Source organism: Bos grunniens, chromosome 3 (assembly GCF_055505025.1).
Source record: "Bos grunniens cultivar Pamir isolate PY7600 chromosome 3, Bosgru_T2T1.0, whole genome shotgun sequence".
Taxonomy (NCBI): Eukaryota; Metazoa; Chordata; class Mammalia; order Artiodactyla; family Bovidae; genus Bos; species Bos grunniens.
Genome location: NC_141167.1, coordinates 40,580,958 through 40,602,631, shown reverse-complemented (window position 1 = coordinate 40,602,631; position 21,674 = coordinate 40,580,958). Strand labels below are relative to the sequence as shown.

General features: G+C 39.9%; 1 protein-coding gene across 2 annotated transcripts in view; it reads right to left on the bottom strand.

Moving 5' to 3' along the window:
* The window catches only part of CACHD1 (cache domain containing 1), a 235,715-nt gene that overhangs the window by 99,070 nt on the left and 114,971 nt on the right, over positions 1–21,674 (bottom strand). For both annotated transcript variants that reach the window (XM_086390374.1, XM_086390375.1), the window contains exon 3: positions 5,441–5,589. In XM_086390374.1, the coding sequence (XP_086246500.1) occupies positions 5,441–5,589 (149 nt within the window). The remainder of the gene's footprint in view (positions 1–5,440; positions 5,590–21,674) is intronic.

The following is a 21,674-nucleotide window of genomic DNA, read 5'->3' as shown; positions in this document are numbered from 1 at the left end:
TTTCTTTATGGTCCAACTCTCACATCCATACATGACTACTGGAAAAAACCATAGCTTTGACTATATGGACCTTGTCAGCAAAGTGAGGTGTCTGCTTTCTAATACAGTGTCTAGGTGTCTCATAGCTTTTCTTTCAAGGGTATGTGTCTTCTACTTTCATGGCTGCAGTCACCATCTGCAGTGATTTGGAGCCCAAGGAAATTAAATCTGCCTGCTTCCATTGTTTCCCCATCTATTTGCCATGAAGGGATGGGATCGGATGCCATGATATTAGTTTTTTGAATGCTGAGATCCAGATGTAAAACCAGCAATCCCTTATTTCAAGTCCAGTTGCTTATGTTTACTGTAATGGCAATATTATCATATATGCATGTGGCCAGTTCATGGGTATAAAGAGTTTGCTTTATAGAATGGTAAAATCTTACAATTTAGAAGGATTTTTCTCAACAATCTTCAGTCCAGTTTTCATTAACTTCAGTAGTTATTTATGTCAATCATCTTTAAGGCTTTGGTTACATTCACTTAATATTTTCATTTAAATTAATGCATTTTAAAATTTAGGTGTATTCATTTTAAAAATAAATTTTATGTTATTTCCATAAAAGAAAAAACATTATCTTGACATAGAGGATAAATATAAGCTGTTTTTAGTCATGTTCTTAAATTGCTTTCCAAGACTGGCAGTTCTTCCTTTCTGCATTTAATTCCAACATGAACTCCCTGAGATTCAAAATGTAGACTTTTTCAGAAGGATTGAAATATAAGAAAGAGAGAACTGAAAATGTCCTCAATAGGATAACACAACAGTTAGAAAATGCAGACTAAAGCATTTTATGAGAAACTGAAAAAAGGGGCAGCTAAGGATTCCAACCCTGGTTTACGGCAGTAACTTACTATTAACTCTTCCCATATTTGAACCTTCATTAAAAAGGTAAGAGGCCCTTTTAATTTTAACAAGTGTTTGTGTTTAGTCAATGGCTAGAAAAGCATCAGCTCAGTGTTCACTGCAAAAATTCCTACATACATTCCCTGGTAAGAGAGCCTTTTGCTAAGCCAAGAAGACTCTGTCTATGAGAAGGGTAGTTGTCACTTGCCATTTTCAGCTACAGACAGTTGTGATCAGATCTTTGTTTAAGATGTTGCTAGAGGGAACATGTTTTTTGCCATCCGTCTATCTTCTGATTGCTTAGCTTTATCATGAGAACTGCTCTGGTTGTACAAGATTCACCCCAAATGGCAGTTTCTGGCTCTGTCACCACTCCAAGCGAGGAGAGAAGACTGCAGTGCAGCTGCCCAGTGTTTCTGCTTTCAACACAAGTCCAGCATTTAGAGGACTACCAACCTGCTTACCCCGCATGTTAGGAGTGTAATTCAAGTCTCTTAGATGGCAAACTGAACTAAATGACAGATTCCTGGAGGGCAGAAACTACACTTTATATTTTATTATATTCACTTAAAGGCAGATCACTGGTTATTGCCAAATGTCTGGATGACCTGCATTTCAGACTTCAACCCTTATCTCAGCATATTCAAAATGTAAATCACTGTCTTTACTCCAAAACATTCTGATGTAAATCTGTCTAAACCTTCAAAGTATACATGTGTGTAAGCATGTAGCACCATTTTCACAAGGCAGAAAATTCTCTCTTTTTTTTTTTTAGAATATTCTCTTCTATGGCATGGTTACATTTTATGTTATCACTTTTATGCATGGGATATAATTTCCTTAACTTAGCTATTATTAGAAATTTAGAATATTTACAATATTCTCTATTCCAAATGCCATTACAATGACTTTTAAAACAAATTTATCTTTATTAACATGTCTTTATTTCTTGAAATATCCCTCCAAATGACCAGATCAAACAAGATGCACATTTTTTAAAAAAGAAAATTGAAATATAGCTGGTTCACAATATTGTGTTAGTTTCAAGTGTACAAAGTGATTCAGATATGTATCTTTTTTTGTGATTCTTTTCCATTTTATAGGCTATTTCAAGGTATTATGTTACACAGTAAATTCTTATTGTTTATTTTATACATGGTAGTATCTCTTACTTGCCTGGAAAATCCCATGGATGGAGGAGCCTGGTGGGCTGCAGTCCATGGGGTCGTTAAGAGTCGGACACAACTGAGCGATTTCACTTTCACTTTCCACTTTCATGCATTGGAGAAGGAAATGGCAACCCACTCCAGTGTTCTTGCCTGGAGAATCCCAGGGACTGGGGAGCCTGGTGGGCTGCCGTCTATGGGGTCGCACAGAGTCGGACATGACTGAAGCGACTTAGCAGCCGCAGTATCTCTTAATCTCATACTCCCAGTTTATCCTTCTCCCTTTCCCCTTTGGTCACCATAAATTTGTCTTCTATGACTGTGAGTGTATTTGTTTTGTAAATAAATTCATTTGTACCATTTTTTTAGATTCCACGTGTAAGTGCTATTGTGTAGTGTTTATTTTTCTCTAACTTACTTCACTTAGTATGATAATCCCTAGGTCCGAGAGGGACACCTCTTTTCCCCATGCCATGCAGCTTGCAGGGGTCTTAGTTTCCTTACCAGGGATCAAACCTGTGGCCCTGGAAATGGAAGTGTGGAGTCCTAACCACTGAATGGAAAAGGGGTTCCCCAATACACACACAGAATCCTTTGTGAAGCCATCCATCTGGTATACTTCTCTGCTTTGAGGAACCAGAGCACTTCTCTGCTGTGTCACAGTTTGCTCTCACTATTTAATTATGTTCAGTATTTGGTCCCACCCAATAATAGTTTAATTTCTCACCCCTGACTCATCCCCATATTCAAGTCATTTCAGATTCCAGCACATAGTAATCAAACCCAGTTGTGAGGCACTGGGATGAAAATGGATGAGCTGTAATCCCTGCCCAGAACAGCAGGGGAGGCGTACCTACCAACAACATGTGGTCCATTCAGTTCTGCACCGTAATAGAGGTGACGGAAACTCACTATGGGAACAAAGATGAGGGACAATGACTTCTTCCAGGGGCAAAGGTAAAGAAGGAGAGGGGGAAAAAAGAGGTGATAGGAAGCTATGGAGTGAGACAAATGGTTATATTGCCTGTTGAAACATTAAAAGAAATTCATGAGGTGGGAAAAAAATGGAAAGGTGACATATTGGGTAGATTTACAAGTAGACGTCAGTCAATTCAAGCTTTTTGTTTCACCTAGAGCCATGTTCTACTTAGAAATTTCATGAAGATCCCCTATTTTTGAGGCAACTTCTGCACTACTGACATTGAGAGTCAGACAATTCTTTGGAGGACTGTCCTGTGTATTGCAGGAAGTTTACAGCATCCCTGGCCTCTCCTCACTAGGAGCAACTGTTTCCACCTTCCAACTGTGACAACTGAACATGTTTCCAGATACTGCCAAATCTCCCTGGGGATGAAGGGGAGTGGAAATCATCTTAGTTGAGAACCAGTGTTTTAAGCGTAATTCTAGCTGTAAGGACTTCTCCCTTACTATCCTATCTTTTTTCCTCAGTCAGGAAATGATTTTTTTTCTTTGGTTTAAAGCCCAATGGACTCTTATTTTATTTTTAGATTAGAGGCAAATTGTTGAAAACATTAAGTTACCGATGCCCCGACTATAAAAAAAAAGAATTTCTTCTTTGATTAAACCTAATAAACAAAAAATGAAATGTTCACTATGATAGGAAAGCATATATTTGCTCAGAACATTACAATTTGCAAAGTACTTTCTTATACGATTTCAAAAAAATGCTCATAATATCCTGTGAAATATCCATTATTATTTCCATTCTAGGGATGAAGCAAGGCTCAGTTAAAGCTGTCACCTATCTGAGACCCCCTGAATACCAACTCCTGGAGTTAAGATTCATATCTGGACAGTCTCATTCCAAAATGTATATACTTTCTGTTTAGGTTAGTAAATAGCTACTATGCACACAGGTAAGCCAGAGAGAAAGTCTCATCTTAACATCATACAGATAGAGAAATAAAACGATCTGAGGATGCTCGGTTACATACATAGCCCACCAAGAAAATATAATAAGTAAAAACTTCTTTGTAGGAAGCAAAGGGTCATTTAACTACCAAAGAATTGTGTTGTTTTCATCCTTTGCATAGCTTTAAGAGCGCTTATGCAAAAAGAAGAGTGATACACACTAGATATGGTAACTTTTACACTCATAATTTTAGAGTATGTTAACTTCTTTTAGTCATTCTAAATAGCCAATTCTAACTTGGTATCATGAAGATTATTATCCACTGATAGAAAACTGCATATAAAAATAGAACGTTAAGTAACTAGATTATGGCTACTCAGCTAATTAGAGACCAAGTCAAAATCTTTGTACCTGGAAATAACTGTTCTTCCCTCTACAATTTCCAGCATCATATAACCCTATACCCCTCCAGATATAAATATCACTATGCCAATGAACAGCTTCCCTGGTGGCTCAGATGGTAAAGAACTGCCTGAAATGTGGGAGACCCCGGTTTGATCCTTGGGTTGGGAAGATCTCCTGGAGAAGGGAATGACTACCCACTCCAGTGTTCATGCCTGGAGAATTCCATGGAGAGAGGAGGCTGGCAGGCTACAGTCTATGGGGTTGTAAAGAGTCAGACACAATTGAGCAACAAACACACACATACGCCAATAAATAAAATATCCTCAACCAGATACAAATATCACTATGTCAATAAAAATATCCTCAACCATTCTGTTTCAATATTATCTGAAGCCATATCTACCTTGGTAGTTTTAAGGACACTATAAAGGATGTTCAGTTCACTTCAGTCACTCAGTCATGTCCAACTCTCTGCGACCCCATGAACCGCTGCACGCCAGGCCTGCCTGTCCATCACCAACTCCCGGAGTCCACCCAAACCCATGTTCATTGAGTCGGTGATGCCATCCAACCATCTCATCCTCTCTCGTCCCCTTCTTCTCCTGCCCTCAATCTTTCCCAGCATCAGGGTCTTTTCAAATGAGTCAGCTCTTCACATCAGGTGGCCAAAGTATTGGAGTTTCAGCTTCATCATCAGTCCTTCCAATGAACACCCAGGACTGATGTGGGAATTTTTGCTACTAATGTGTCAAGGATGAAAGGCAGACCCTTAAATTAGGCAAATCAGCTCAGTCAATGAGACTATCTTATTCATGACCCATTAGTTAACAAATGAAAAAATGTTTGCAATTTTCAAGACTTAGTCAACTCTGGACTCAAACAATATTTGGTATTTCTGAACCTAGTCTCCAGCTTGACAAAAAGGTGAACAGGGAAGATCCAGGAATTTCCTGCATATAGTCACACTTCTTTAAAAATTACTTGTCTATATAAAAGTAAAGGGCTTATTTAAGATAGGAATACATTTTGCAATAAACAAATAGGCATTTTAAATATGAATGGAAGGCAGTTCAATTCCTGGCTTAAACAACAAAAAATTCCAAGCCTTACTCCATCATGGAAGGTGGGATGGTACAGCAGTCTTGAATCGCAGTTAGGGGAGAGGTCAGGTGAGCTGTGTAGGATGCTTCTACAACTTGCTTATTCCGGTTGACCACATCCAAGTAACGGTTGAACTTCTCTCGGATTTTTTTGGCTAGCTGTGGGATGAGAGTAAGCAAAATCAATCAAAAGACCAGGACGTCAACCCATTGTACTTTCAACTATACATTAACTTTTGTCACAAGCTATCTATACTTCTGGTAAAACAAAAACATATTCATGGCTTATTTCATTATGTAAAGTTAAATAAAAATTGCCAAATACCCAAAAGTCACAGAAGAATACTTAATCTGTGGTAATATAGTAACTTCTATCTTATAATAGATAAAGACACATTAAGAACTACTCATGTGTTCAAATTCAGATAGAACAATACCGATCCATTGTTGGTGGAGAAAACAGCCTACTGATACTATTGTTGACATGGCAGTGGGTGTTAGGGGTTACAGAGCAAAATAGTGACTGGAAGAAAGAAATGCCACTATTCATAGTTCTGGATTCACACAGATTTTTAAGGAGGAAAATACAGTAAGGGAAATGATATTTAGTCTTTTCTGTTACACAGCTCCAGGGGGCACCATTCACAGCCTTCCATGTGAATGGAGAATCTCTGAAGTTGTACAGTGCAGACATCCATATAAAATAAAATATATATAGTTAGAAATAGACTTGTATTTGGTCTGTTATACATTTAACATGGGCAAATGTCTTTCTTAACAGACCACTACATCATAATACACTTTCATATGGGAAAAGCAAAAGCAAATTGCTAAGCATACTGCTTTTTCCTCAGTTGTCCCCACCAAATATCACAGCTTAATTACAGATCTCCAAGGAAAACAAGTGTTGTTTTTCTTCCCCTTAAACAAAATGTTACCCAAATGAAATGGCTGATAGAATTATAGCTAATTGGTTTTGTAGGGCTATTCATTACCAGCACACTAGAGGAGAACTAATCATCTCCTTTGGGTCATGCATCACACACAATCCGGTAGCTTACAAGCTGAGAACATAGAGCCAAATCAGAATATCTTCATTTATTCCTTTCAAGTTGCTTTTAAATTTTGATTTTGTATCAGTGACACTCTGGCACTTCCAGAGTTTCAATTAAATAACTGAGGTTCTCAACCTTGTTAAATGTTGTACACACTATAAAGTTTAGAAAAATGTCCAGATACCAGAAAGAGAGTATGAGTGTAATGTTTAATGTGATAATAGGTTGCTCAAATTCATTTCAGCATTTTCAAAGGAGGAACTGTGTGTCTCAAAAACCAACATGCCCACCTGTAATTCGACTCCCTGAGTTAAGAGTTCTCACTATTTAAAAAAAAAAACAAACAAAAAACATACATTATTCTTGTTGAGGTCTTTGTAATAAAATGTACAGACGTGGTTTAAATGTCCCACTGGTGATTTTGCCTCTCGGGGGGCACTGGGCAAAGTTTGGAGACATTTTGGTTGTTATAACTTGGTGGAGAATGATACTGGCGCATGGTGGGTAGAGGCCAGGATCCTCCTACATGTCCTGTGATGCACAGAACAACTCTTGGTAACCAGGAATTATGTGGCCCCAGAAATCAACGATGCCCCATTTGAGAAACCTAATGTAGAGAAAAATCAAAGATAATTAGCCCAATTTGTAATCCAGCCAATAGGTCCCAAACTGTTCTTCTAGGTTAGTTTTCCATCCATTCAAAATGATACCTTAAGGAGAAAAAAAAGTGTAAAAAATTTCAACATTTGCACATTTCTATTTCATTCTTTGGTTTTTCTTTCCCAAAGTGACATGGAAGAAGCCATCAAATATGCCTGTAGTTCTTCAAAATGTAGCCTAAATACAGAGATATCACCATTCATTATTAGCAGATATGCTGTACAGCAGTTTGCACTAATCCAACAAACCTTTTTTTCTAGACTCTCATTTTTAATGGGCAGTTGAGGATGAGAGACAGCAGCAGTATTAGTTGCTCATTTGTGTCAGAGTCTCTGTGACCTCATGGACTGTAGCCTGCGAGGTTCCTTTGTCCATGGGATTTCCCAGGCAAGAATACTGGAGCCATTTCCTATTCCAGGGGATCTTCGTTACCCTGCAGTTGAACCTGGGTCTCCTTCATGCAGGCCGATTCTTTACCACTGAGCCACCAGGGAAGCCCAGTAACAGGTCAAGCTTAAAAACCTAATGTATATTCTTACAGTGCTCTGCACTCTCCCCTTATGCTATCATCTGTTTGACATCTGGTTACCCTACTAGACTGCATGCTCTGTAAGGGCAGGTACTACATATGTTTTTGTTCATCTGTATTTTCATCAACTACTACACTGCCTAACATTGATGGCAGATAAAAATAGTTAATGAATATTGATTTGGATGGTGCTGATTCAAAATGTGCAAAAAATGTATAACACTTTTTTTTGCATGTAACTTTTTGCTTAGTTATAACTGAAGAAAAAACTATGAATAATGACTGTCTATATTAATCACTCATACACATATGTTAAGTAAACAGTTTACAAAGATTTTATGGCCATTTTTCTATGTAATATATCTTGTTATATTTATTGAAATGCAATTTTATGTTCATTAAATCTAAAACTAAATAATTTGCACTTACAAAAAATACTTGGTAAAAAAAAAATTATCCCAGAGAATCATCAACCTTATCTTTTGGTCTAAGGATCACCACCTCTTTAAAAACATGGGATACTTACTTCAAAAATATACATGTATTTCTGAAACTCCATTAAGAACAAATTCTGTCTTTTATCTTTAAGTTCAAAAATAAATATCACGAATTTCCCACCTACAAGTGTAGTTCATGACTGCCCTTGGGAACAAATTTTCTGTAACAGAATAAAGTGTGCTTGAAAGGACTGAAATTCCAAATAACATCGTCACAAATTCACTTTAAAAATGAAGGAAAAAATGCAAACATTTGTCTTTCTCTTACATACATTCAAACATACAAACACTTGAGAAATACCCAAGTGTCTCTTCTACACAGTTAGAGAATTCTAACTTTAAAAAAGTCAGATCTAGCTCATCATGATATTCTAATCTGGCTCTTTACTTATTTGTAAAAGGCATCCCCAAGAAAAAGAAATGCAAAAAAGCAAAATGGCTGTCTGAGGAGGCCTTACAAATAGCTGTGAAAAGAAGGGAAGCAAAAAGCAAAGGAGAAAAGGAAAGATATACCCATTTGAATGCAGAGTTCCAAAGAACAGCAAGGAAAGATCAGTGATCAATGCAAAGAAATAGAGGAAAACAATAGAATGGGAAAGACTAGAGATCTCTTCAAGATAACTAGAGATACCAAGAGAATATTTCATGTAAAGATGGGCTCAATAAAGGACAGAAATGGTAGGGACCTAACAAAAAAAGAAGCTATTAAGAAGAGGTGGCAAGAATACACAGAAAAACTGTACAAAAAAGATCTTCACAGCGCAGATAATCATGATGGTGTGATCACTCACCTAGAGCCAGAAATCCTGGAATCTGAAGTCAAGTGGGCCTTAGGAAGTATCACCCAAAGCTAGTTGAGGTGATGGAATTCCAGTTGAGCTATTTCAAATCCTAAAAGATGATGCTGTGAAAGTGCTGCACTCAATATGCCAGCAAATGTGGGGAACTCAGCAGTGGCCACAGGACTGGAAAAGTTTTCCGTTTTCATTCCAATCCCAAAGAAAGGCAATGCCAAAGAATGCTCAAACTACTGCACAATTGTACTCATCTCACACACTAGTAAAGTAACGCTCAAAATTCTGCAAGCCAGGCTTTAGCAATATGTGAACCGTGAACTTCCAGATGCTCAAGCTGGATTTAGAAAAGGCAGAGGAACAAGAGATCAAATTGCCAATATCTGCTGAATCATTAAAAAAGCAAGAGAATTCCAGAAAAACATCTATTTCTGCTTTATTGACGATGCCAAAGCCTTTGACTGTGTGGATCACAATAAACTGTGGGAAATTCTGAAAGAGATAGGACTATCAGACCACCTGACCTGCCTCCTGAGAAACCTATATGCAGGTAAGGAAGTAACAGTTAGAACTGGTCATGGAAAAACAGGCTGGTTCCAAATAGGAAAAGGAGTACGTCAAGGCTGTGTATTGTCATCCTGCTTATTTAACGTATATGCAGAGTACATCAGGAGAAACGCTGGGCTGGATGAAGCACAGCTGGAATTGACATTGCCAGGAGAAATATCAATAACCTCAGTTATGAAGATGACACCACCCTTATGGCAGAAAGTGAAGAAGAACTAAAGAGCCTCTTGATGAAAGTGAAAGAGGAGAGTGAAAAAGTTGGCTTAAAGCTCAGCATTCAGAAAACTAAGATCATGCCATCCAGTCCCATCACTTCATGGGAAATAGATGGGGAAACAGTGGAAACAGTGGCTGACTTTATTTTTCTGGGCTCCAAAATCATTGCAGATGGTGACTGCAGCACTGAAATTAAAAGACTCTTACTCCTTGGAGGGAAAGTTATGATCAACCTAGACAGCATATTAAAAAGCAGAGACATTACTTGGCAACAAAGGTCCATCTAGTCAAGGCTATGGTTTTTCTAGTGGTCATGTATGGATGTGAGAGTTGGACTATAAAGAAAGCTGAGGGCTGAAGAATTGATGCTTTTGAACTGTGGTGTTGGAGAAGACTCTTGAGAGTCCTTTGGACTGCAAGGAGATCCAACCAGTCCATCCTAAAGGAGATCAGTCCTGGGTGTTCACTGGAAGGACTGATGTTGAAGCTGAAACTCCAGTACTTTGGCCACCTGATGTGAAGAGCTGACTCATTTGAAAAGACCCTGATGCTGGGAGGGATTGGGGGCAGGAGGAGAGAGGATGAGATGGTTGGATGGAATCACCGACTCTATGGACATGGGTTTGTGTGGACTCCGGGAGTTGGTGATGGACAGGTAGGCCTGGTGTGCTGCGTTCACAGGGTCACAAAGAGTTGGACACGACTGAGTGACTGAACTGAACTGAAGAATGACTCTTACATTTTTAAATGAAATTAAAAAAAAAAATTTTGTGATAGTAATTATATGAAATTTGAAGCTCAGTATTGATAAAGTTTCATTGAAACCCAATTATTTGTTCACCTATCATTTCTGGCTGCTTTTATTATGCAATGGCAGAGTTAAGTAGATGGGATACAGATTGTCTGACTTGCTTTGCTGTAGGTATTAATAGAAGTCAGATGATCTAACACATCCAACATTAAGCCATTACTCGAGTAATTTTATAAAAAATTTGCTCTCCATTGAGAAGTGAGGGTCCCTCTACTCCCACTGCTTGAATCTGGGTAGGCTTATGATGGCTTCTACCAGTAGAGCACAGAAAAAGAGACACTATGTAATTTGCAAGGCTAGGTGATAAAGAGCCATACAGCTTCTGCCGGTCTCTCTTGGAATGCTCTCAACCACCCTGCTGTAAGAAGTCCAAGACACACGGAGAGGCCACAGTGAAGTATTTGCTTGGCAGCTCTAGCTAAGCAAGTCTTCAAGTCATCTCAGCCTGCTCCGGATATGAGTCAAGAAGTCTCAGGATAATTCTAGCCCCTGGCCTTCGCTGATGGAGTCCTAGGCATTATGGAACGGAGATGCCAGCTTTGCAATGCCTGAACCACTGAATCCGTAGGCATGAAGAAAGTTGTCTATGTCACTATATTTGGGGGTGGGGGGGTGGCACAGGGCAGTTCTTACATGGCAACAAGTAACCAGAACACCCAGGATAGGCAGAATTCCTTCATAAGATAAATGTGTTGAAGCTATGCTAAACAAAGCTGCTCAGAGAGAGACACTGCATTGAAATCATCAAGACAGTAGCCTGTAAATTATAAATCTGTTGCAAAGAGTTTTCAACATTCTTCAGAAAATTATGATAACTCTCATATAGTGGTACTTACCATATACTAGGCACAGGACCCCGCAATGTAAGTACTGACATTTTTTTATCAATGAACCACAAAATGTAAGACTTCATTCCCTCATTTAAAACTCAGAACTGTCTTGTCTATAAAACCTGTGTATTCACCTGCTCAGCTACGGTGCCACAGACAAACTTAAGAAAAGCTGCAATAGTGGCTTGAAATTTTAAACTTTAAAATCACACAATCTGAGGAATAGAACTCCCATTAACATAATCACCAAGGCACAGAGTGGGTTGGCTGTGGAATTGCCCTAGGGTGGGGGTGGGAGGTGGTTACTGGGTGATGGGAGATGGACTCTGGTGGGGATTGGGGAGCAGAGGGTGGTCTCTGCCTTTGGCCTTCGAGTTAGGGCGGGCCTAAAATGGCATTCTTCATTAGTGGAAGCAGTTACTTACATACAGAGTCCAGACACACAAGACAATGAACAAAAGGTCTCAGAAGAAAGCTCTCTCCTCTGGGATTCACTCCTCTTGGTCAATAACTCCTCAGAATCCATGTTATGACACCCTATCTGGCTTTATTTTTTTTAAAAACTGCCCACATTAATCATGTGTAGGACACTGTTATAAGCACCTCACAAGCATATGACAATTTAATCCTTCTAGGAACCCTACAAACTACACATTTCCATCGTTAAAAAAAACTTGCTCAAGGTCACAAAACTAGTAAGTAGTAAAGCTGGGATCCAAAACCAGTAACATTCTGCCTCAGAACCCAAGCTTCACTCTGTGAATTCTTAGACCAACAACCTCCCGTGATTTCTTTTCAAACCCATTTGAATCAATGCTATGAAATTCTTGGCAGAATACCATAAGCCATACACAGTCTCACGAGAATTAGATTTTAATAATTTACATTTCATTTGGAATTTTTCGTAATTCCTATGAAAGTCAAAACTTTGAAGTTTAGAATTGCTGAATTCTACCACCAATAAGAAAAAGGGATATGAATTTGAAGTAACGTACCCTCCAAAACAATGCCTATCTGTCCTTACCTGACTACTGTGCTATCAGTTCTACTGAACTAACTTAAATTGTCCTGATTAGTTCTGGGTATTCCAGTTTGATCATTACCTGGAAGGAGAAGAGAATAAATGTAACATTCCTATTCTGAAGGAAATGAACTTCAGAATTCAGTACTTTTCTCTGGGTTTTGATCTGAGTTAATTTATCTGTCATCACAGAGTAGTAAGATGAAATTGTAATTCCTATTGTGTATGTGGAAAAAAAATAAAAGAGGCATGTGGAGCTTGAGGGTCTCTGGACTCTCAGGGGGTGATCTGGCCTCCTTTGACCCCACTGCCTGAGATGACCCCAGGGTGCCCTTTGGACAAGGACCGTGAGGGTGACTCACAGTAGAAACCTCACGCTGCACCGTGGGGTAGATTTTCCCTCTCTAAAAGCAATCTCTTTTAGCATGCCAACCAAATCCAGGTTGCTCGGCAAGCATAACAGAATCTATTAGAGTAAAGATAGCCCACAGAGAGATTAAATCCTGAATGTATCCGTTAAATTCGAGAGGACCCGCTACCAAGGCGGAAACTTCCAAGAGGCCAGACAGATTCTGGGTCTGTATCCTGCCATGATCCCTGCAGACAGAAGAAAACAAAGGACATTCTCAACAAAAAGCTACAGGTGGACCCACAATCCTTCTCAGTGTAATTAAAAACATTTTTCTTTCCATGGCTCAGCTTTCATCTTTTATCCTTCTTTATCCTCTCCCCTTCATCCCCTAAGGGGTTCCTGAATGCTGATGAGACGACAGGGCTAAAACCATCTTGTCATCTTTTGGGTCAATTCTTTCAGCTAGCCAGCATCCAGCTATGGGTCAAATGATGAGTAGGTAGCTGGCCAGTCCCCATGGGAACGGATTCTAATTTGTCATCATCTCCAGTGACAACGTTTCATCACAACATCAATGAATTTCTTTCTTGCTGAATTTCACTTCCCTTAATTTTCCCATAGACATTTCTGCCATTTGCATACTTCCCCAGAGCCCCCCTTCTCCTCCCACCTTTTTTTAAAAGCTCTTTTTACCTTAGCTTTATACTTCTGAAGATTGGAGGTGGGGTGGGCATATGGGTAAAACAAGGTAAAAGAAAACAAAAATGCAAAGGCATAGTACACACTTTATTTATGTCTCTGTCCTAAAAGGAAGGGCCGGAAGGAGTTTTGAATGTTGGGGAAAGCTTTATCTAAAATACATAACAATGAAGCTGACAGGCACAGACGGGAAAGGTACCCCAGGGAACTGAAGATTCAGAGCAAAATTCCTACTGAATGTAGAAGAGTTTAACATTTGACATTCAGAAACCTTTGTGCCGTGATAAGAATCTACTAGCTTATCTCCCTTTCCTTCTATTTCAGCCTTATTACTCAAGAAAATAAACCTTTTCATTTTCCAGCAAGTTTCAGGATTTGGTTATTTAAATGTCAGTAACATAGACATAATTTTAAGTATACTCAAGCACAAGCATCACACCATTGCATTCCAAGGTTCAAGGAGGAAACCTTCTTATTGTTTCATGTTGGACATTGTTTATAGGATTATTTAACACCACACCCTTGCTATTATTTTTATTAGTAACAGTTGTAATATTCTAGACAGCTCTCCCAATTATTAGCTGGGAATCTGGGTCAGTTCCTCGACTTCCATTAGCCTTGGTGTCCTCATGAGTACAACAGGATAACACAGTTTCAAGAACTTTTTGTGGTGTTCAAATGTAAGAATGACTATATTAACATAAACCCCAGGATGACTACAAGGGATTATTCTCTTCGTTATACCCCAGTCTCTGGACTAGGAAGAGCATGTGGTGGTGATAAGGAAACACTGTGGAGCCATAAGTAACAGGATAGGGACTTCCTAAACATAACCATTTTATTCATTTAACTCGTGCTTAATTCTCCGCAGGAAAACTGACACATATCTGGGGGGTGGGGAAGCATTCTTCCCCTTAAAAATTAACAGTAAAATGGCACAAAGAGCTTAAGCTTTGGAGTCAAAGAAATCTGAGTCAAATCAAGCTGTCACTTACTAAGTAAATGGAGCCAAAGTAAATTATTTCTCTAAGCCTCAACTTTGTTGTTGTTTTAGTCTCTAAATTGTGTCCGACTTTTTGGCGACTCCATAGACTGTAGCTCACCAGGTTCTTCTGTCCATGGGATTTCCCAGGCAAGAATACTGGCGTGGGTTGCTATTTCCTTCTCCAGGGGATTAATTACCTCTAAACTGGAAATAACAATAGCTGCTTCATGACATTGTTTGAGAACCAAGAGGGATGGTGTTTATAAATATTTAGCAGAGCATCTAACTGATCGTATGTGCCAAATAAATGGTAGTGACTGTTCACTATTATTATCATTGTTGTGATTATCTGTGGGAATTGATGTAGGGACTCAGACACTATGAATAGAGACTCCCAAAGAGCCTAGGAAGAGTCAGGATGGGTGTGCTAACATTGGGCTATGACCTTACTAGGGCTATCAGCACCTCTTCCACAGCACACTATCATGTAGGTTATATAGTTACAATCATAGGCAGGAACTCTTCTGGGATCTTCTTTTTCTAAATTTAAGGATTTAATAATGACTTTATTCTTATGTCACACTTTACCATTTTCAAAGCATTTTTTCGTGACTCATCCAACAATGCTGGGAGCCAGGCAAAGCAGATATTCCTGGCCCCTTCTCTACCATCAGGAAATCAAGGCTCAGTGGTGCACCCAAGCTCATGCTGAGTAACTGCAGAAAACAGAGAGACCAGGGCTTCTAATCCCCAGTTCCATTCTCTTTCTGCCACAAGCTCCTCCAATTTGCAGGAAAATGTGAGCTCGCCCAGATCAAACGATCTAAGTTCTACTCATTCTTCCAGTCCCAGCCCTGCATTTGCCTCTCTGAAGACTTCTCAGGTCCTTTTTTCCCAAAATTGTCTAGGACTCAGTGTCTGTGCCACTCATTGTTGATCTTTCCTCATTTAAAGATCCCATTTCTCCTAAGAAGCCAATAACATAACAATAATTAACATTTACCCATTGCTTGCTATGTGCCAGGCACTTTGAAACTGCAATTTTGGGAGATGCCTTGTTTTTTTTTTAAATGCTCACAACAACTCTTGGTACTTACTATATGCTATTTTTATAAACAGTTTTGATAGATTAACTTGCCCAAGGTCATTCAGCTAATAAATAGAATAATTAGATCAAACCTGTGCTTTTGAACCACGGGGCTGTGCATTTTTCTTTCATGTATACCTAGCATCGAGAAGAGACTTAAAAGCCTTCATTACTGTATTCACTTCCCTACAATATACCATTTCTTGTCATATTGCTAAAACCTGCTTCTAGTTCAAAAAAGGGCAGATAACTTGGAAAAATTGTTCATATCTGGTTTAAGCCAATCAGAAGCTCTGAGCCTCTCTAGTTCCCTATCTTCCTCTGCCTCTAAGATGATATAAGCTGCTCTGGAGTACCTATTGCTGAGAAAAGAGCACCAGTTCAGATAAGGTACCCTGATGGCAACTGGCCATACTTGTGGTGTGGCTGCTGATCTGCTCCGAGCTCAGGTCTTAAGTGTGGAAGAGCCTGGGCCTGGCAGGCGACGATACAGGACAAGACAGATGAAGACCCGGAGATGGGACAGGGCCCATCTGAATTTCCAATGGCCCGCGGAGGCTTCAGGGTTGTCTGACGGATGTGTGGGAATAGCACATCCAGTGGAGAAGTGGGGCGGCCGCTGACAGATGAACTGCAGGTGGACCAGGAAGATTTATGTGCAAGGCTGTCTGGGCTCCAGGGTCACATACCCCCATTCTGGGAGAGGTGGGGCCCCTGTGGCTGAGCTGGGGAGGCACGCAATGGAAAAAACAGGAGGCAAGTGCTAACATGCCAGAGAGCCGAAGGAGGCTGAGCTCTGGGAAACGATTGAGAGCGGCAGCTTCTCTCTTTAAGCAAAACATAGGTTTGCTTAAAAGGTTATAATGGGGTTTGGTTTGGGCAGCAGTTTGTACTGGGTATTCCAGGAGAGTCATGGAAACACACAGCCCAGCCTCCTGAAAGCCAAGGTTATCAACTCAGTGGCTCAATGGGCTTTTGCCCTGTTTTTCACCCCTCTCTACCCTTAACAACCAGATCATAACAAAAGAAACAAAAGGAAGGGCAGGCTTCAACCCACTTCTCCCCACTTCACTCTGTAATAGGAGCCTCTGGGCTGAGGTTCCTTTAAACCAAAATAAGCAAGTGCTCAGGCCTTGAAAGTTTACAGTCAGTTCCTTCACAAGGAAAAAGCAGTTTAACCTAGTCTTAACCTTGGAAAAAATCAAGAGGCTGAGAGTTGGGGGATGAGGGAGGAACACTGGCCACAGCATATAGGATAATCTAACCTTTTACGTTACAGCTTTTGAGATAAGCTTTCTTAGTTTATGAATCAGGGAGGAAAGGTGTTGAAATAGCCTGGGGTTCATGATTTTAGGACTACTCTGGTGGCCCATGAGGGGTACAGAGAAAAGGAAAGGAAATCCAGTCCTATTACTCTTACCACATAAAGCTCTCATTTACAGTATAAATACCTGTGCGTAACTTATAAACACCAAGTATGAGGGCTTCCCAGGTGATGCAGTGGTAAAGAATCTGCCTACCAATGCAGGTTTGATCCCTGGGTTGGGAAGATCCCCTGGAGTAAGAAATGGCAACCAACTCCAGTATTCTTGCCTGGGAAATTCCATGGCCAGAGGAGCCTGGCGGGCTACAGTCCAGGGGGCTACAAAGAGGCGGGCACAACTGGGCACGCATGTACATACTTAGAAGCATTCTAAGTAACAAGGTGGCATGGGGGAATGCATTAGGGGAACTGGGGCCAGTTGGGAGGGCTCTGGAAAGCTGCAGTTTCACTCTATCCCAGACTACTTTTCCCATAACAAATGCAAATAATTTCTCATATCTACAACCAACCTTGCAACCTGGGGCAGCGCCTGGCAGGGACTTGATTTTTTGTATAAATGAAGGATAAAATCTGACCTATCCTCCACTGGGAGGCCAACTGGCTAGAGTGTTTTAGGGTTCTTCATGGGTCCTCTGAGAGCAGATGGGTCAACACTTGCCAGCAAGTGTCAATTAGCTCAGCAATGAAGTGGAAAGATGAGACTGGCAAGGAAGCAAAAATCTGCCACTAAACACTTACTTTTGTATCTTCAACCTGGCCAAGGCCTCATTAAATCCAATTCTGGGGAAAGCAATCTTTAGACACAATGAAAGAAAAACAAAAAACCAAAAAACTAGATGTTTCCATTTCCCCTTTCTTAAAAGTGGAATATAATAATGTGCCATTTTAGGACTTCATTGATACACAGTACTAAGAGCAGCAGGGCTCAATGATAGTAAGTCTAAGGTCTCCTACTCCCTAGTTACAAAAATGTAAGTCAATGCAAGACAGAGCCTAATGCACAGCATATCCCATTTTTTTGAGCAACAAATTTTTACATGTATTCCCTTTAAAAACTAAGGAAACATAATAGTACCAGAGAAAGCATCTTACAAACATTTGATTTCCTCAGTTGTTGAAATCTGGCCTTGAATATCCATAACCATCTGAGTCTTCAATGTGGCCTGACTATCATAGGAAGTAGATGCACTCTCTCCCCTGGTCCTTCATTCACACAATGAAGCCAACTTATGCTTATCTCAGTAGATAGAAAGCCATTTCTTGGCTTCATTGTGGAGATACTTGAGTAGTGGGCAATCAGCCTGCCTTTATGATCCAGGCCTAAAGCTCGAAGTACTAATACAGAGATACAAGTTTTTGCTTTCTGATTTTTATAATTAGGAAAAACAACACTTACATGGACCACTTGGATGAGGTGCAAATGTTGGCTGCTAGTAGGAAATACGTTACTATTAAGACTTGCTAGAAACAACAACACAAAGTAATGTTTCCCATGTGGGTTCCACACCAGAGGAATGAGGATATTTGCCTCAACCACAACAATTTTATTATATCCTTCTCTGAGCTGTTCTGTGTGTTCCTCTGCCAAGTTGCATCTGATATCATTCTCGAACTCACAGTTGGATTGAGAAAGGTCCTCTCATTGCCTATCTGATGACAGGGAGGATTGCAAACACAAGAAGCAGGGTTATGTGTGCTTTGTCTTGGCTATTTGCTTCCGTAGGACTCACACTCACACCTCTCCTGAAGGGTGATGCCTGACATGGGTGTCAGTGGATAAGACAGTGACTTCTTGATGACTTTGTAGAAAACCAGCATGCTCTTTGCAGCATATAAAAGGACTAAAGGCTGCTTAAGTAACAACCAGTGAGAATGCTCATGAGCAGCTATTTCAACATGATCCCTACCTGCCCAGAATCTTCTAATATTATAAATAAAGCTGTAGATCTTGGTGATCTTCCAATTTTATCAAACCACATATTATTTCATGGAACCAGATTTTCAAAGTGTTGAGCCAGTTGAAGGTTCTTGATATTAGCAGCAATTAATTCCTTTGCATCACTGCCACAAGTATTTCCTATTGCACCACGGGATATATTAGGGATAAATTGGTCCCTGCTTTTAAGTTGCTTGCTAGGTTTTAAAATATACATATGTTTATGCATTCTACTAGTGCAGATGATCTGAGCTTTTTTTTTTTTTAGTAGGAGTAGCAGTTTTAGATGGAAAGACAGAGTTGGGAGGGCAGATAGGAGGATTTGAAGAAATCTTGGCTGTTACCTCCTCACCAGCATTTCCTGATACTATCCAAACTCGTGATACTAAAAATGTGTGTTAAAATGGGCTTGTTTCCATTTTTAGTGGAATGTTCATTTCTCATGATGAGGTCTTCCTGGCTTTTAGAATGAGGACTTAGACTCAGCCTATTCCCTTCTATTTAAATGAAGTTTTGACTGAATCAAAAGGCCAGGCTCAAACCTCTTCTGCGTCACTGAAACAAGGCGTTTACTCACATATGGATGGCAGAGTTATGTGAAGAGTGAAAGCTCCAGCTGGAGCAGGGAGAGATGCACATTTTGGCGGGGCTTGCATGTCTTTTCCTGCCCTGCCCCAACGGCCTTACCAGACCCTCTCCTGGTACAGCCTCTTCTCTCCAGCTGTGCCTGCCAGCAACTGCCTCTCCTCCCCTGTATTTGCTGGGGGAGAATCGGTACCAGCCCCTTCATGCGTTCCATCACACACACGCGCACGCACACACACACACACACACACAGGGGGAGCACACAGTATGCGAATTAAAGGAACGAGGAAATGGATTACTCTGGGTTGTTGCCAAAACAACACGAAAAAACTGCAGCCATAATTTTCAAGCCTGAAGTATAAGTATGTGATGGTGGTGGGAGATGTAGAAAATTTCATTTTTCTATAATTGGTGTGAATACACAAATGTAAAAATGAACAGTGTGCTGTAAATATATGCACAGAGTACAATTTATATGCAAACAATGGATACATAGTACATTATAACAAAATATGTGAGTATATAGGACGAGTGTGGGGGTGGGGGCAGTGAGCAAGCGTAGGATTATCTCAGTTTATCTCAACACCAGGCATACATTGGCTAACATACAATATGTACCCCTGAAGTCAGCTGGTCTATATTTAGTACAGGAATTACAGCTTTCGTCCGTGCATACACATATTTTAACTTCCAAATATATATAAGAATTCAGAGCATATGTTGCATGTATATTTTTATGAAAATATAAACAAGATAGTTAGATATTTCAAATTCCAAATTGCCATTTCTTAAACAGTGAGGTAGTAGTTATCCTGCTCCTCTCTCTCTCCTGGGCTACCTTGTTTTGTTTTCTTCCTCCCTCTCTGAAGCTGGCTGAGCAGGTCCTCAAATATCCCTGATTACTGTTAAAGCTTCACACTGGGAGAGAACCTGGGAGTTCTGGGGCAGCTAAGGTTTGTTACTTTCTCCATGGAAACTTCACTAACAAAAACCGTACCAACCACGATTCTACACTAAGAATTCCAAACAGTTATCGACTTCTACTCATGTGCAACACAAAGGAAGCTCTCTATGTTATATTTAAACCCTACGGACTAGCCAAACTGCTGTACTTTTTTCACTCACTCAATTTGCTGAAAGTTTTTCTTTGTGTGCGTGTTAGTTGCTCAGCCGTGTCGGACTCTTTGTGACCTTATGGACTTCTAGCCCACCAGGCTCCTCTGTCCGTGGGATTCTCTAGGGAAGAATACTGGAGTAGGTAGCCATTCCCCTCTCCAAGAACCTTCCCTGACCCAGGGATTGAACCTAGGTCTTCAGCATTGCAAGCAGATTCTTTACCAGCTGAGCCAAAAAGTTCTTCTTTAGGGGATACTATTTACCACCCCCTTGAATCCCAACAAAGCAAAACAAAAAAGTCAATAGCCCCATAGAAGCTCCACAGTAACAAAAATTAGAACCAACTGATAATAAAGGAATAATGATTAAGTGTGGAAAAGACAAAGGTGTCTGCTCTTTAAATAAATCAAGGACTTCATTTATTTTTATATCTTGTTTATGTTCCTGCAGGATAACCCATTAGTGATAGAATGTACTTCCCCTTGTGATTATTAGAGCTAAAAGGCAGAAGGCACCCTCTACCATTGTTTGGCCCGGGTCAACTGATTATTTAAACTCCATCTTTTCTTCATTTAGTGGCTGTTTGCATCAGAGTACTTACAATGTTTAGACATATTATTTATCTTACTTTGGTTAATGTGTAATAATCTCAGCAGAGAATAAACCACCTTCCTCTTAAAAACTGAAAACATATAAAAGGATTGGCAATTAAAGAAGTATGAAAAGCAACATAGCACAGTGATTAAGAACATGGATTTTAAAGTTAAAATCTTGGTCCTATCATCTAATTCAAGAATGGTTTGGGGTAGAAGTCCCCAACCTTTGGGACTGATTTAATAATAATAAAAAGCTCATTTCCTTCAACTCTAAAAGAGGGAGAGAAACTGTGTTTGTATCATAGGGTTATGGTAAAATTTTAATAAGAAAACTCAACCAGCATTTATTAAATGAACATGAAACATCATGCCAAATAAATCACTTTTTCCAAAATGCAACACAACCCGGGTACACCTAGTTCTTGTGCCCATGCCATACTTATTACAATTCTAGAAAATCATACATAATTTGAACATAACCCAAAATACTGCCACACTAGATGGGATCCACAGTCCATTGAGACTACCTTCTGTCTCTCTTAAATGCCTCCTTCGGGCCATCACCTGCAAGAGATTAGCAAGAT